Below are 17,045 nucleotides of genomic sequence, written 5' to 3' on the forward strand. Positions count from 1 at the left end.
CTTCACAATTGATTCTTCCAGAATATAATCATCCTGCGATATTGATACACCTATATCAAAGCTTTAGAAGATTTCAATTAGAGCACTGCAGTATTGGAGTCTGCATTATAGGAAGGGTATTGAGACTTGATAGAGGGTAGAATACAGATTTATTTGAATACTTCCAATGGATCTAAAATCTGGAACTCCCTCCCAAACAGCACTACGGGTGTATCTACACCTCAGGGACTGCAGCAGTTCAAGAAGACAACTCACCACCACCTTTTCAGGGGCAATTAGAGATGGGAATAAATGCTAGCCTAACCAGTGATGCCCACATACCATAGTTAATAAAAAAACACTTGAACCATTTTCTTTAGAATATTTGCATGTTATAGGGCAAAATGATAGAAGGGTTAAAAAATTATGAAAGGATGGTAAACTGTTTTCTGTTGTAAAACTCATGACCCTTTATTTGATTTATTATTGTCACATGTATTAGTATACAGCGAAAAGTATTGTTTCTTGCGTGCTATACAGATAAAGCATACCAGTTATAGAGAAGGAAAGGAGAGGGTGCAGAATATAGTGTTACAGCCATAGCTGGGGTGTAGTGAAAGATCAACTTAATATAAGGAAGTCCATTCAAAAGCCTGACGGCAGCAGGGAAAAAAGCTGTTCTTGAGTCAGTTGGTACGTGTCTCTTTTGTCTCTTTTTCCCGACGGAAGAAGGCGTAAGAGAGTATGTCTGGGGTCCTTGATTATGCTGGTTGCTTTTCCGAGGTTGCAGGAAGTGTAGACGGAGTCAATGGATGGGAGACTAGTTTGCGTGATGGACTTTGCTTCGTTCAGGACCCTTTGTAGTTTCTTGCGGTCTTGGACAGAGCAGGAGCCATACCAAACTGTGATACAACCAGGTGCATCTGTAAATGTTGGTGAGAGTCATAGCAGGCATGCCAAATTCCCTTAGTTTTCTGAGAAAGTAGAGGCATTGGTTGGCTTTCTTAACTAAAGCGTGGGTGTGGAGGGAGCAGGACAGGTTGTTGATGATCTGGATACCTAGAAACCTAAAGCTCTTGATCATTTCCACTTCATTTCCACTTCATTGATGCAGACAGGGGCATGTCCTCCACTGTGCTTCCTGAAGTCGATGACTATCTCCTTCATTTTACTGACATTGAAGGAGAGATTATTGTCATCGCACCATTTCACCAGATTCTCTATCTCTTTCCTGTATTCCGTCTCATCATTGTTTGAGATCTGACCCACTATGGTGGTGCCATCGGCAAACTTGAATATCTGTTTTCAGTAGCTGGAAGTCTTCAGGAAGACTTCAAGAAGTCTTTAGGAAGCTGGAAGTAAGAGACCAGTGATACAGAATTAAGAATATAAGAAGCTAAACAGAGCCTGTAGAATTTGCTTTCAAGCTGAACGGTCGAGGCAGGAACTGTCAACACGCAAGATTTGATTGACAGTTAGATGGAGAAAAAGAGGATGAGGGGTGGGAGAATAAAGGAGAAAGGTTCAAAAGAACAGAATGGGGCAAGGTGATTTGGACCATATTGTGGAGGTTGAACACCAACTCAAACGGTTTGATCAGCTGACCTGTTTTCCTTGTTGTACCTTTAATGCATTTCTATGTGAATATCACTAAAAACTCCCTGTGCCGGGCAATTTTAAGGGGCATTCTAATGATTCCTTAAAATAAAGATCAGAAAGAAAATGTTTATATGAAAAATGAAGGTGGAATGGAGAAGGATGAAAGGGATAATCCCTCCTAAATGTGAGGCCAGAATTCATATGTGTCAAGGTGCCTCTGTGAAGAATAAACTTTACATAAGAACATAAGAACTAGGAGCAGGAGTAGGCCATCTGGCTCTCGAGCCTCCTCCGCCATTCAATAAGATCATGGCTGATCTTTTCGTGGACTCAGCTCCACTTACCCACCCACTCACCATAACCCTTAACGGTTCGAAAATGTATCTATCCTTGCCATAACATTATCTAGCCTTGCCTTAAAGTCTAACATGCCTTTAGTCTCAGTCCAGATTTGTATATCTACATTTCATGTAGACTTCAAATCATAGAACGGAAATGAGGGTAGCACGGTAGCACAGTGGTTAGCACTGCTGCTTCACAGCGCCAGGGACCCGGGTTTGATTCCCAGCTTGGGTCACTGTCTGTGTGGAGTCTGCACGTTCTCCCTGTGTCTGCGTGGATTTCCTCCGGGTGCTCCAGTTTCCTCCCACAATCTGAAAGACGTGCTGGTTAGGTGCATTGACCCGAATAGGCTCCGGACTGTGGCGACTTGTAACTTCATTGCAGTGTTAATGTAAGCCTTACTTGTGACTAATAAATAAACCTTTTTAAAAATCAGCTTGTCAAGTCCACGCAGGCTCTCTGCAAGAGCAGTGTCTAAACCCTTCATGATTTTGAACACCTCTGTCAAATGTCCTCTTGCCCTTCTCTAAGGAGAACAACTCCAACTTCTTCAATCTGTCCTGAAACTGAAATCCCTAATTTCTGGGACAATTCTGGTAAAGTTTCACTGCACAAACTTCATATCCTTTCTAATGTGAAGCACCCAAAAATTGAACACAATCCTCCATTTGAGGTGAAAAGATTTGCCATTAGTTCCTAGTTTTTGTACTCTATGTATCTATTCATAAAGCCTAGGATCTCATGTGTCTCGTTAACCATTTTTTCAACCTACCCTTGTCACCTTCCTGCACCCACTATTGAATTGAAGCCTTTCATTTGTTTCCTTTCCTCATTTTTCCTACTAAAATGTGTCACTTCATTTGTCTCTTCATGAAATTTCACCTGCCACATATCTGCCAACCTGTCTATGCAATACTGAAATCGATCACTATCCTCCTCACAGCTCACAAACGCCAGGTTTGGTATCTGCAAATTTTGAAATAGAGGCCATCCAAAGTTTATTTATCAGTCACAAGTAAGGCTTACATTAACACTGCAATGAAGTTACTGTGACATTCCCCTCGTCGCCACACTCCAGTGCCTGTTTGGGTCAATGCATCTAACCAGCACGTCTTTGGACTGTGGGAGGAAACCGGAGCACCCGGAGGAAACCCATGCAGACACGGGGAGAATGTGCAGACTCTGCACAGATGGCGACCCAAGCCAAGAATCGAACCAGGGTCCTTGGCATTATGAGGCAGCAGTGCTAACCACTGTGCCACCATGCAAGAAAAGCAGCAGGCTTAGTACTGACTCCTGGGGAACGCAGCTGGATATCTTCCAGTCTGACCTTTTATCCAATAATCTTCCTCTCCTCATGTTTTTGTCACATTTATGTCAACATTTCTGATTGAAATTTCTATGTCCACAGTTATAATGAAAACCCTCTCTGTAAACTTGTTACATTGTGATTACATTCCTCCATCAGAGGTAACACTTCAGTACTTCAGTTGTGTATCTCAGAAGTCCTAAGTATGTACGGCACTGAAACAGTTTATTTAAAACCTTACCTCTGGGCACTCTGGCCTATTCCATGTGTAACGTTGCAGGAAATCAACTGGTACAAATACAGACTTCTTCCGTTTTCTTTGCAGAGAATATCCAGTGATTTCAAAAAGCATTGTTAGGCAAAGGCTCATTTCGAACCATGGTCAGTTGACACCGAAAATGGAAGCCAACACGCCTCACGGGACACAGGGTCATCAGCATTACCCGTACGACAACAGCGGACCCATTCAGTTAACTGCATCGGGCACTCAGGATCTGGCACTCAGCCCCTTCGCGGCACAGAGAGATTCGGGGCTGATCTATCACTGTTTTAAACCAAGAGGTAACTGGTGACAAAGTTTTTAAGTGTGTACTGAGTAATGTTTGATGTATGAGGCTTAAACAATGATGACGGCAATGACATAATAATTAATGCTTTTAAAGAGTTCCATCAAAAAACATTCCCTCTATTCATGACATTTTGAAATACACATTGGATACTGGCGCACACACTCATAGAATCTCTACAAGCACAGGAGGCCATTCGGCCCATCGAGTCTGTACTGACCACAATCCCACCCAGGCCCTATTCACGTAACCCCATACATTTTACCCTGCTAATCCCCCTGACACTAAGGGGGCAAGGGGAGAAAATGCAAACTCCACACACACACAGAGACCCTGAATTGAACCTGGGTCCCTAGCGCTGTGAGGCAGCAGTGCTAACCACCGTGCCACAGTGCCGCCCCAAATCACTCATCTGCTTTTATTTCATTTCTGCTAACATCCCATCTTGTTTGACCACAAACAGCAAAACAAACTGCTCTGTTACTCCAAGACATGAAATTTACTGCCAGTGAGTAGCTGCTGCATCAAATAACAAGGATGATTCCACAGTCAAAAGTGAGCTCTTTGTATCTTCTTGGTTCCAGTGTTATTATAGAGGATATGGAGCACAAACCTATGCCCGCAGAATGTCGAGATCTGTTTATGTTTTAACTTTTCTGCCATTTGTTTGCTGTCGATCCTTCAGTATGGCAAATAATGTTCTATCGAACCTTTGTTTCGATTTTTACTCCCATAATTGAGTGGGTGCACCAGACATAGTATGCAGACCTGACGGGCCGAATGGCCTTCTTCTGCACTGTACGATTCTATGATTCTATTAAGATAGAATGACGCAAATAAACTATAGCCTGGAGATATAGGACTTGATAAAACCGGTATTATTATGCATTTTTGGACTAAGTAATTTTATATCTGACAGGTTTTGGGGTGGAACTTCACAGAAAAACTTTACAACCCAAAAGATGTGCTGGATAGGTTAATTGGCCATTCTCGAATTGACCCTAGTTTCAGAGATTAGCAGGGTAAATATGTGGGGTTGTGGGGATGTGGCCTGGGTGGGATTGTGGTCGGTGCAGACTCGAGGGGCCGAATGGCCTCCTTCTGCACTGTAGGGATTCTACGAAAATGCGTGATTCACAGACCTATCAAATTTCTAGTCATTACTTTTATGACTGAAAAATCGGCAGGACCGTGATGTGGGGACGATGACCTCCACTCTCGTGTCAGCCCTGCGGTCCTGCCAAGTAAGGGCCCGGCTGCTAGCTCATAAAACTACCCAAAACTTTACATATAGAAGTTTTATGGATGGTCACAAATCATGTCCTTTCTGCTATCTCACAAACATTCTCTAAACTCTACATCGCACAGTCTGCAGTAGAGCATACACACCATAGCGACGGTAAAACTTTTAAGAGTATTTCCAATGAGAGGCGACTCCAGCACCTGGAGCGATAAGCAGCGCTCACATCAAGCATTCCAGAAAGCACAAACTCTTTTTCCGTAGCAGATGGTGAAACCATAGGTGCTTGATTTACTGGCAAGTATTTTTTCCCAATGCTGCACGTTGCTGGACATGCAAGAAGCGCAGATCAGCACATCTCCCGATGAAAATAATTTATTAAACCATAAATCTGGTATAAATCTGGTCTCATTGTGTAAATACATACATAATGCGTCTGCATCTAAGAAGTTAATATTTTCTTGCACTGGTGTGTCTGTCTACGTGAAGTTCTCCTGACATTAATGGGAAATGTAATTTGACTGCGGTGAGGATGGGAGGAAAGGGAGCGATAAGGAAAATGAGAAGGGCCGCTTGATCCTGTCAGGGAATATGACACTTCCATCTAAGTACTGCGGGTGCCTGGGTAAGTGCAAGAAGCAGGGTCTGGAAGCAGGCTGTCAGCAATCAACAGCTCAGACTGATAAGCATTTCTTGTGTTGATCGATGCTAAGAAGTTTGGTCTTTGTAGCTATACAGTAATGGTATTTTTATAACAGAGCTGATACGATCCTCTGATTTCTCCCTGGACTCGCTGTTTCTACTCATAAGATAACGCATGGCAATAAATTACTAAAACTTCCAGTTTTTCTAGAAAAAATGGATAAACGTAAGCCAATGTAACCATCAGTTTGGAAAGCAGCATTTTTACTGACAAATGAGTGGTTTCTTTAAAAAAAAGTTACTTTTGTTTCCCGCATTTTGATATTACTACTTTCCTTCTTTTCTTCACATTCCTGGCGCTACACAATTGTCAGCAGACAGGGCAGGTCAGAGAGGCAAACTACCTTTTTGCCAAGGAACCAACCAGCTGACAGAAGGACACAGCCGAGCAATCACTAAGTCCTGGTCTACTCCAAAGTTTCCAATAGGATTTCGAAGCTCGTCAAACCTGTCGCAATAGCAGACACTTTAAGGTTAAAGTTTATTTATTAGTGTCACTAGTAGACTTATATTAACACTGCAATGAAGTTAGTGTGAAAATCCACCAGTTGCCACACTCCGGCACCTGTTCGGGTACACTGAGGGAGAATTTAGCACGGCCAATGCACCTAACCAACACATCATAGAAACCCTACAGTGCAGAAGGAGGCCATTTGGCCCATTGAGTCCGCACTGACAATAATCCCACCAGGCCCTATCCCCATCATTGCACATATTTAACCCGCTAATCCCTCTAACCTACGCACCCCGGGGACACTAAGGGGCAATTCGCCATGGCCAATCAGCACAACCTGCACATCTTAGGACTGTGGGAGGAAACCCAATCACCCGGAGGAAACCCACGCAGACACTGGGAGAAGGTGCAGACTCTGCACAAACAGTGACCCAAGCTGGGAACTGAAGTCAGGTGCCTGGCACTGTGAGGCAGCAGGGCTAACCACTGTGGCACTGTGCCGCCCATTTGGAATGTTTGTTGCGTCTTCTACTGTGGAGACAGATACAAAATATCTTTTCAAATATTAAAAAAATCCAGGGACAAAAGGAAGGAAATTAAAACAGTCACTAACACTAGAGAGAAAATAAGAAGACTTATGGGCTGACAAGTCCCTTAGACCTGATGGCCAGCATTCTGAGGTCATGAAAAAAGTGGCTGCAACATCGTGGATGCATTGGTTGTAAGCTTCCAAAATCCCTGGATTCTGGAAAGGTTCCAACCGATTGGAAAACTGCCTCTTTTCAAGAAGGGAACCAGAAAGCAAACTACAGACCAGTTCACCTAACATCTGTCATTGGGAAAATACTAGAATCTATTATTAGGAAAAAAACAAAGGCAAATTTTAGGTGGCATGGCCTCAAAATAAGGGGGAGCAGATTTAGGACTGAGTTGAGGAGGAACTTCTTCACACAAAGGGTTGTGAATCTGTGGAATTCCCTGCTCAGTGAAGCAGTTGAGGCTACCTCATTGAAGTTTTTAAGGCAAAGATAGATAAATGTTTGAACAGTAAAGGAATTAAGGGTTATGGTGAGTGGGTGGGTAAATGGAGCTGAGTCCACGAAAAGATCAGCCATGATCTTATTGAATGGCGGAGCAGACTCGAGGAGCCAGATGGCTTACTCCTGCTCCTAGTTCTTATGTTCTTAAATTACTGTGAATGCTGGAATCTGAAACAAAAACAGAAAATGCTGGAAAATCTCAGCAGGTCTGACAGCATCTGTGGAGAGAGAATAGAGCTAATATTTCAAGTCTGGATGACCCTTCATCAGAGCTCTATTCTCTCTCCACAGATGCTATCAGACCTGCTGAGATTTTCCAGCATTTTTTATTCTTACGTAAGTAGCAGCAGAATATTCAGAAAATCGTAATACAATCAAGCAGAGCCAACATGGTTTTATGAAAGGGGAATCATGCTTAACAATTTAATTAGAATTCTTTGAGGATCTAACATGCAGGGTGGATAAAGGAGAACAACTAGATATAGCATATTTGTATTTCCAAAAAGGCATTCAATAAAGTGCCACATAAAAGATAACGACACAAGGTAAGTGCTTATGGTGTTGGGGTTAATATATTAACATGGACAGAGGAAAGGCTAAGTAACAGGAATCAGAGAATTGGGACAAATGGGTAATCGGGATAAATGGCGAACTCTAACTAGTGGAATGCCACAGGGATTAATGCAGCAGCTTCAACTATTTATGATCTATATTAATGACTTGGATGAAGGAACCAACTGTAATATAGTCAAATTTGTTGACGATTCAGAGAGGCATGGAAGCAAGCTATGTGGATGCGCAGAGTCTGCAAGGAGATACAGATAGGTTAAGTGAGTGGGCAAATATTGTAATGTGGGAAGACGTGAGGGTGTCCACAAATCACAAAAAGTTAGCATGCATATACAGCAAACAATAAGGAAGGCAAATAGAATGTTGATCGGTATTGTAAGGAAGATAGAGTATGAAAGCAGCAAAGTCTTTATGACAAATTTACCAGGTATTGGTGAGAGCACATCTCGAGTACTGTACACAGTTTTGGTCTCCTTGTTTAAGGAGGGATATACTTGCATTGGAAGTAGTTCAAAAATGGTTCCCAGGATGAAGTGGTTGTCTTATGAGGAAAGGTTGAGCAGGTTGGGCCTTTATTCATTGGGGTTTAGAAGAATGAGAGATGATCTTATGGAAATATGTGAGGTCGATGCTGAGGGATTGTTTCCCCTTGTTGGGAATCCAGAACCGGGGCACAGTTTCAAAATAAGGTGTCTTCCATTTAAATGGAGATAAGGAGGAATTTCTTCGATCGGAGGCTCATCAATCTTTGGAATTCTCTATCCCAGCAAGAATGAGAGTCCGGATCATTGAATATATTCAAGGTTGAGTTAGACGGATGTTTATTACACAATGGAGCTGAGGGTTATGGGTGGCAAGCAGGAAAGAGGACTTAAGGCCACAATCAGCCATGATCTTATTGCTCACAGTGCCAGGGACCCGAGTTTGATTCCTAGTCACTGTCTGTGCAGAGTTTGCATGTTCTCCCCGTGTCTGTGTGGGTTTCCTCCAGGTGCTCGGGTTTCCTCCGAAAGACGTGCTGGTTAGGTGCATTGGCCATGCTAAATTCTCCCTCAGTGTACCCGAACAGGAGTGTGGCAACTAGGGGATTTTGCACAGTAACTTCATTGCAGCTTACTTGTGACACTAATAAATAAACTTAACCATTGAATAGCAGAATAGGCTCAAGGGGCCGAATGGCTCTGATCAGACTCCATTTGGAGTATTGTGAGCAGTTTGGGTTCCATGTCTAAGGAAGGATGTGTTGGAAAGGGTCCAGAGGAGGTTCACAATAATGATCCCTGGAATGCAGAGCTTGTCGTATGAGGAACGGTTGAGGACTCTGGGTCTATACTTGTTGGCGTTTAAAAGTATGAGGGGGGATCTTATTGAAACTTACAGGATACTGTGAGGCCTGGATAGAGTGGACATGGAGAGAATATTTCCACTGGTCGGAAAAACTAGAACCAGAGGGCACTACCTCAGACTAAAGGTTCGATCCTTTAAAACAGAGATGAGGAGGAATTTCTTCAGCCAGAAGGTGGTGAATCGGTGGAACTCTTTGCCACAGAAGGCTGTGGAGGCCAGGTCATTGAGTGTCTTTAAGACAGAGATAGATAGGTTTTTGATTAATAAGGGGATCAGGGGTTATGGGAAAATGCAGGAGAATGGGGATGAGAAAAATATCAGCCATGATTGAATGGTGGAGCAGACTCGATGGGCTGAGTGGCCTAATTCTCCTCCAATGTCTTATGGTCTGATGGCCTACTCCTACACCCTAGCTATGATTGTAACACTACATTCTGCACTCTCTCGTTTCCTTCTCTATGGACGGCATGCTTCGTCTGCATAGCGCGCAAGAAACAATACTTTTCACTGTATACTAATACATGTGACAATAATAAATCAAATCAAAATCAAACCTACCCCTGCTCCTAATGCTTATGTTCTTGTCAGCTCACCGGATTCGCCACCTGATTGAAAATATGTGCAATATTAATAAAACAAATGTGCATCTTATTGGAAATAGAGTTGAGGTTTTAAACTGTCAGCAATCAAGACCAATACACTCACTGTCAGAGTCAGGGGAGCTGCTTCAAAAGGATTTTGCAATCCAACTGTTCCGCAAACAAGCCTGCTGTACCCACTTTCACAAGGGCGGCGGCAATCTAAGTGTTCTGTTTCTGACAGTGTGCTCCAATTTATTTCAAGAAATAACTTTCCTCAAGAGCAAGGTGACTCTATTTTATTATAATTGAATATTAGGAAAGTCAAGGAGGGAAAAGAATGGACAAATCTTCATTTATTGGCTTCTGCACTCTTGACACTTGCTTTGGATACGCTCTGTCGCCTGTTATTTCCAAACACAGCGTTCGGACAGTTAATGGACCCGTGGTTTACGGCCAATCTCCTATTACACTAATAATGCTGATATTGTTTTCAATTACTCGTTTCAACAGATCTATTAAGATCAAGGCGGAATACTCTGAATCTTGCTGGACCTCCCCAAGCTTACCACATTTGAGTCCTCATGGGCAGCCATGGGCCATGGGCATCACTGACCGCCCCGCCCCTCCCCCGCCCCCCCAGCCAAACACCACAACAAACACCCTGAACAAAGTCACATTTTCTGTCAGCTTCCCCTGTGACACTAGACCCCAGAAACATTTCCAGCGCCTCCCAATCGCTGTCCATCGCGGGTCTAAAAGGATCATCATTGAGAGAAACAGGAACACAAGGTAACAAAAGGCAGACTGTTTCTCCACTTCCATTGAACTAGCTTCAGCGTCCAGCTCAGGAGAAACCCGACAACTGAACCAAACTGGGATGAACACAGCAGCGGTCTGACCGCGATGTGAATCCTGTCTAATAGCAACATGGCTTATTTTTCCTTTCTCAGTTAGGGAGGAATGATAAAAAAAACGCTCCAGGGAATGACACACACTCACATCTAAAACTCCAACTCATGTGGGACTCTAAAAACGAACAGCATCAACTCGCCACGTCAGTGGCCGATTCGCCACATCTGGCGAGTGTATTGGACAACACTGGTGTACACTGAGAAACTGGCTTGCTTATTATCTCTGAGCAACATCTCACCCAACACTAGGAATTTGTTGCAGGAGGAGTGCCGGGTAAATGTATTCAGTACTTGGGGAGCTGCCAGGAAAGGGACACTTTGGTCATAGTTTGTCCGAGTGTGAACAGGCGGCAGTGCTATTGCTAAATCCTTCCTCCTGGCAAATTCATAGATTTGACATTACTGGAATCCTTTTGACGAAGCTACATGAGAATATCCACTGGAGCCTAAGCAAACGCCTATTTAAGAGAAAATGCTGGAAAAACACAGCAGGTCTGGCAGCATCTGTAAGGAGAGAAAAGAGCTGACGTTTCGAGTCCAGATGACCCTTTGTTTTTTTCCCCCCTTTTTTGACAAAGGATCATCTGGACTCGAAACGTCAGCTCTTTTCTCTCCTTACAGATGCTGCCATATCTGCTGAGATTTTCCAGCATTTTCTCTTTTGGTTTCAGATTCCAGCATCCGCAGTAATTTGCTTTTATTTACTTACCTATTTAAAGCAATTTGCATCATTCTTCATTACACAATCGCAGCCTCTCCGTTGCAGTTTGTGTGTTGCTTTCAGGCTCTAACTATAAACACTTAAGGATATGATGTGGAGATGCCGGCGTTGGACTGGGGTAGGCACAGTAAGAAGTCTCACAGCACCAGGTTAAATAAACCTGTTGGCCTTTAACCTGGTGTTGTGAGACTTCTTACTGCGCTTGGGGATAATTAGATTTCAGTATGCAGCGAAATTACGGTCGGCAGAGTGGAGAAAATAAAAGATTACATTCCCAGACCACACTTTACCCCATTCACTGTTATTCCTCAGATAGTATAGAATCAGAATTAGGCCATTGGGCTCTTCACGCCTGTACTGGCGCTTTGAAAAAGTTTTAAAGTTTATTTATTCGCCAGGGACCTGGGTTCGATTCCCGGCTTGGGTCACTGTCTGTGTGGAGTTTGCATGTTCTCCCCATGTCTGTATGGGTTTCCTCCCACAGTCTGAAAGACGTGCTGGTTAGGTGCATTGACCCGAACAGGCGCCGTAATGTGGCGACTAGGGGAATTTCACAGTAACTTCATTGCAGTGTTAATGTCAGCCTTACTTGTGACTAATAAATAAAAAACTTAAAAGTTTTAAACTTTATTAGTGTCACAAGTAGGCTTACATTAACACTGCAATGAAGTTACTGTGAAAATCCCCTAGGGGCTATCCAATTAATTCCACTCTCTTGTTCTCTCCTCATGACCCTGCATTTTTTTCCTTTTCAAGTACACTTGCAATTTCCATTTCAAGGTTGAATCTGCTTTCATCCTTTCAAACAATGCACTTCAATCATAAGTCTTCTCAGGCAGTCCTTAGGAGTCAGGGATGGCTAATTCTCAGGTGTTCCCAGGTGACTGCCGAGTCCAATGCACCACCTACAGTCTCTGTCACAGGTTGGGCAATCGGTGTTTGGAGGAGCAGGTGGGTGGGATGTCCGGGTTGTCACACTCTTCTTTCAATGTTGATGTTTGGCTGTAGCTTGCTCCCGGATTTGAAACTCAAGGTGTTAAACTCCTTCCTAGATGCTTTTCCTTCACTTCGGACAGTCTTGGGTTAGGGATTTCCTGGTGTTGATAGAGATGTTGCACTTTTTCAAGGAGGCTTTGAGGGCATCCTTGAAGCATTTCCTCTGATCTCTCTGGGCTTGCTTGCCATGTCGAGTTTCTGAATGATTGTTTTTGGAGTATTGAGTCAGGAATAGGGACGATGTGGCTCTCGCAATGCTGATTGAGGGAGTTGATGTTTCAATGCTGGGGCTGTCGGCCGGAGTGAGAACACTGACACTGGTGCATCTATTCTGCCAATGGATTTGCAGGATCTTGCAGAGGCAGCATTGGTGATTACTTCTCCAGGGTTTGAGGTGCCTGCTGTACATAGTCCACATTTCTGAGTCATAAATAGAAAGGGCTGCCAACACTCAGCAGGTCTGGCAGCATCTTGGAGAGAGAAAAAGAGTAACTTTTAGTCCAATATGATTCTTCTTCAAATTAAAAAAGTTCTTAAGGAGTCATAATGGATTCGAAGCGCTAACTCTGTTTCTCTTTTGACAGATGCTGCCAGACTTACTGCAGCACATACTGCGTTTGGTTCAGCTTTTGAGCACGCACATTATTTTGCTTTTACTCAATTGTTTCTGATCTTCTTCTCTTACATTCTGAGTCTTGGGTTTGTTGATGCCTTTAATAAATTATTCTCAGTCTTGCTGCTCTTATACAAAAAGCAATTTGCACATTTATCCACAGAACCGTGTGCTAGGTTTCTGGTAGGTATTTGACCCAGTTATTGGAGGACAATTCATAGTTCTGTACTCAGCAAAGGTGTCCTGGTGTGTGGTTACAGTGGCACTAGCAGATGATCAGGAAGCCTGTGGCTAACTGAATGATATGCAGGGGGTTGTAAAGGTGCAAGAGGCAGAAAAATGTATACCCTCGCAGGACTAATTACATGAAATAAAATTTAATCTCAAGGAATTTTTGGACTGGCGATCAGAAAGCATTAAAAATGCAGGTGTACCAAAGACACTGAAATGAAGGTTTGTTCGTAGAGTATTGCAACAAACATATTCAGAACCAGTCCATTTCTGATTGAACGGACTGATTCCGGACTGATTGGTGGTACGGTGGCACAATGGTTAGCACTGCTGCCTCACAGTGCCAGGGACCTGGGTTCGATTCCCGGCTTGGGTCACTGTCTGTGTGGAGTCTGCACGTTCTTCCCGTGTCTGCATGGGTTTCCTCCGGGTGCTCCAATTTCCTCCCACAGTCAAAAGATGTGCGGGTTTGTTGCTTGGCCATGTTAAATTGACTCTAGTGTCAGTGGGATTAGCAGGGTAAATATGTGGGGTTACGGGAATAGGGTCTGGGTGGGATTGTGGTCGGTGCAGACTCAATGGGCCAAATGGCCTCCTTCTGCACTGTAGGGATTCTATGATTATATTCTATGATTCTATGAACTATCTAATAGCCACCATTCAAGATTCACAGAAAACATTCCATCAGACAGTATAATAAAGACATACTTAGGAAGATACATCATGATTCTCTTCACAGTATATTGGTTGAAGTATCCAATACCCATAACCTCCATCTCAACTAGGCTACTTTGAGTACTTACCATGGCTACAGGAGGAAGCCATGTCATCATGTTACATCAGGGGAAGAACACCTGCTGGAATTGAGAAGTATTTACTAATTAAGAAAACTGCCATAACTCCATCTATCTTTCTTGCACACAAACATACTCTCTAAAACAACAGGCACTTAGGTGATTTCACTTTTGAATTGTATGGGAAAGTTTTGCTCTAAAAGGTAAGGTTGTGTTTTGAAATTCTTTTTAGTCAATCTATCAGCCCAGGTATAGTCCAATTTTATTGGATCAACCGGTGCTTTCCCTAGTTTTACTTGTTTTTGCAGCTTTCAAAACTATTGCCTAGAACTAAACATTTCAAAAAAGGGACTAATTTGCTAATGCTCTTACCATATCTTGGAGATTAAACAATAGAGGATTAATTAATGCAACAAGTTAGATTAGGGTACCAAACAGCTGAAATGATTAAAAAACGTTCAATTTTCCAACAATACCATCTATCACCTTGCTCATCACAAAAATAAATGCATGAACAAGTTGAGAGCAGGGAAATAGGGAGATGGACAGATGTTTATAAACTAAAACTAAAAAAATGAATTAGCAAACATATTTTGAGTTGTAATTAGTGGAACCAAAGTTGAATAATATTTTCAGTGCTGCGCTGCCCTTGTTTATTGTTTGATTTGATTTATTATTGTCATATGTATTGGGATGCAGTGAAAAGTATTGTTTCTTGCGCGCTGTACAGACAAAGCATACTGTTCATTGAGAAGGAAAGGTGAGAGTGCAGAATGTAGTGTTACAGTCATAGCTAGCCTGTAGAGAAAGATCAGCTTAATGCAAGGTAAGTCCATTCAAAAGTCTGATGGCAGCAGGGAAGAAGCTGTTCTTGAGTCGGTTGGTACGTGACCTCAGACTTTTCTATCTTTTTCCTGACGGAAGTGGAAGAGAGAATGTCCGGGGTGTGTGGGGTCCTTAATTATGCTGGCTGCTTTGCCGAGTAAGAAGTCTCACAACACCTGGCTAAAGTCCAACAGGTTTATTTGGTAGCACAAGCCACAAGCTTTGGGAGCACTGCCCGGAGCATGAAGGGGCAGCGCTCCGAACTTTAACCTGGTGTTGTGAGACTTCTTACTGTGCTTACCCCAGTCCAACGCCTGTATCGCCACATCATGCTTTGCCGAGGCAGCGGGAAGTGTAGACAGAGTCAATGGATGTGGGGCTGGTTAACTCTGCCAGGTGGCTGCAGAAAAGTGGATAACAAGCAGTAATTTAGAGTTTTACAGATGATGAACACAATGACACACTTTATTGTTTTTCTTCTTCCAGAAGCCCATGGCCATCCAGAGCTGTCCTGTAAACGACCCTTTCTCGAAGCCCCTGCTTCTATTGCGGAAGAACACTACTTTCGTCCGCCACCATATGACCAGCAGGTGATGAGTCCATCCTATCGGAACGAAGCGGATCTAAGGGACGCCTGCATGTTTTCCACCCCTGGAAGTGATGTGCCCGGAGGAGCCGCCGCTGAGGAACATCCGACTCAAACATTAAACTGCAACATGTGGGCTTCCGTTCCACCGTATGCTAACTGCAGTGTTCAGACCATGGAACCCGTTCCTTATCAGCATTTCTCAGCTCACTTCACCACCACAGCTATGATGCCCCATCTCTCCAGCATTCCAGGACAGAGCTCACAGCCTCCCTGCGATTCGCAATTCAGTGGCTATCATTCGCCACCTCAGCACCAGGTTCGACAACGGGTACCCATTTCTTCATGTTCTCCACGAGACAGAATTCCCCTCTCGCCGCATGAGAGAATCCCACCTTCTCCTCACGCTCAGAACGCTCGGGAATTCCTTTTTTCGCAAAGCCTATCTTTACCGAGAGAGCTACCTACCCAATACCATTCCGGTTTGGGGCCTGTAACAAACTGGACAGACAGTTGACTCGGACTGATATAACCAAGCAGTGTTAGTAGGACGGATGCAGAAAAGGTTTGGGCTTCTAACGTTGGGCAGGTAGATTTCACGCTGCATAAAGCTTAGAATTTGCCTCACCATATTCCCTCCCTTTGACTCTACTAAACCAGAGATACCTTATTATTGTCTTCAAGAACACTCCTCCAAGAATATTTCTGCTATTCACTACTTATTTCAGATTATGTGATTCTTGCTCAATGTTGAGTTGATGAAACCAACTGTAAAGATGTTTTCTGCAAAGATGTCTTAAGTAAACTAAGAAAGACATAATAGCCAAAGCTGCGGTACTCTCCTGTTGTGAAGTCTTGCGTGGCTAGACCGGGAAATCTATGCATTCTGCATATCTTTGTGTGCATTACGAACAGCGCTGAAAGACACGTATTTTGTGCTTACATCCAATAGTGGAATATATAAAGAACAGTATCATATTTTTAAAATCATCTATCTATGAAGAATTTTGATGACTGTGAATTCAGTGGCTGGAGCTGAAATTATTGTTAAATGTTTCTTCCTCTGACCACCCCCCCCCCCCCCCCCCGGCTAGGTTATTCTACACCCTTTCATTCTGTGAAGTGTGGGCAGGGAACTGCCGCCAGCCGCCTGCACTGAACTGGCCCCGAGGGAGATGCAAATCCGTCTCTGTTGAAGCAGCTCGTTTGCCAGTTTGCTTTTCCTCGTTTGGGGAAAGGCATCACTTTAACCCCAGCACCTTCTATTGGTTGATCCTGGTTGATGTTTGTGGGCCCACCGGGTGCAGGATCACTGGGGGTGAAGCTATTCTGCGGTGCAGTGAGTGTATCAATGAATGAACCACTGCATTGCCAGAAGCACCGACTTGTAATTATTTCTTTTTGTTTATTTAATCTTTGAAAAAAGTGTCCAGTTACTGAATAATGCCAAATATATATTTGTTTGTTCAATTACCCATGTAAGCTTGCCATTTTCATGTGCATTATTTGACACAACTATGCAGCCTTTTTACATGAAGTTTCTAATAGGAAAACTCACTTGTTTGCAAACTCGGGTAATCAGTTGTTTGCAGTGTAAAACCTGTGTAAAGTCGATTTTCAATTATGCAGAGAACATCGA

At 43.3% G+C, this 17,045-nt stretch overlaps 1 protein-coding gene across 1 annotated transcript in view; it reads left to right on the forward strand.

The window, feature by feature from the left end:
• The window catches only part of tbx4 (T-box transcription factor 4), a 116,445-nt gene extending 100,522 nt beyond the window's left edge, over positions 1–15,923 (forward strand). Inside the window, exons 7-8 of the mRNA XM_078225906.1 lie at positions 3,555–3,790; positions 15,307–15,923. Of these exons, the coding sequence (XP_078082032.1) occupies positions 3,555–3,790; positions 15,307–15,923 (853 nt within the window). The remainder of the gene's footprint in view (positions 1–3,554; positions 3,791–15,306) is intronic.
• Positions 15,924–17,045: the final 1,122 nt, after the last annotated feature.

This window comes from Mustelus asterias, chromosome 12 (assembly GCF_964213995.1).
Source record: "Mustelus asterias chromosome 12, sMusAst1.hap1.1, whole genome shotgun sequence".
Lineage (NCBI taxonomy): Eukaryota > Metazoa > Chordata > Chondrichthyes > Carcharhiniformes > Triakidae > Mustelus > Mustelus asterias.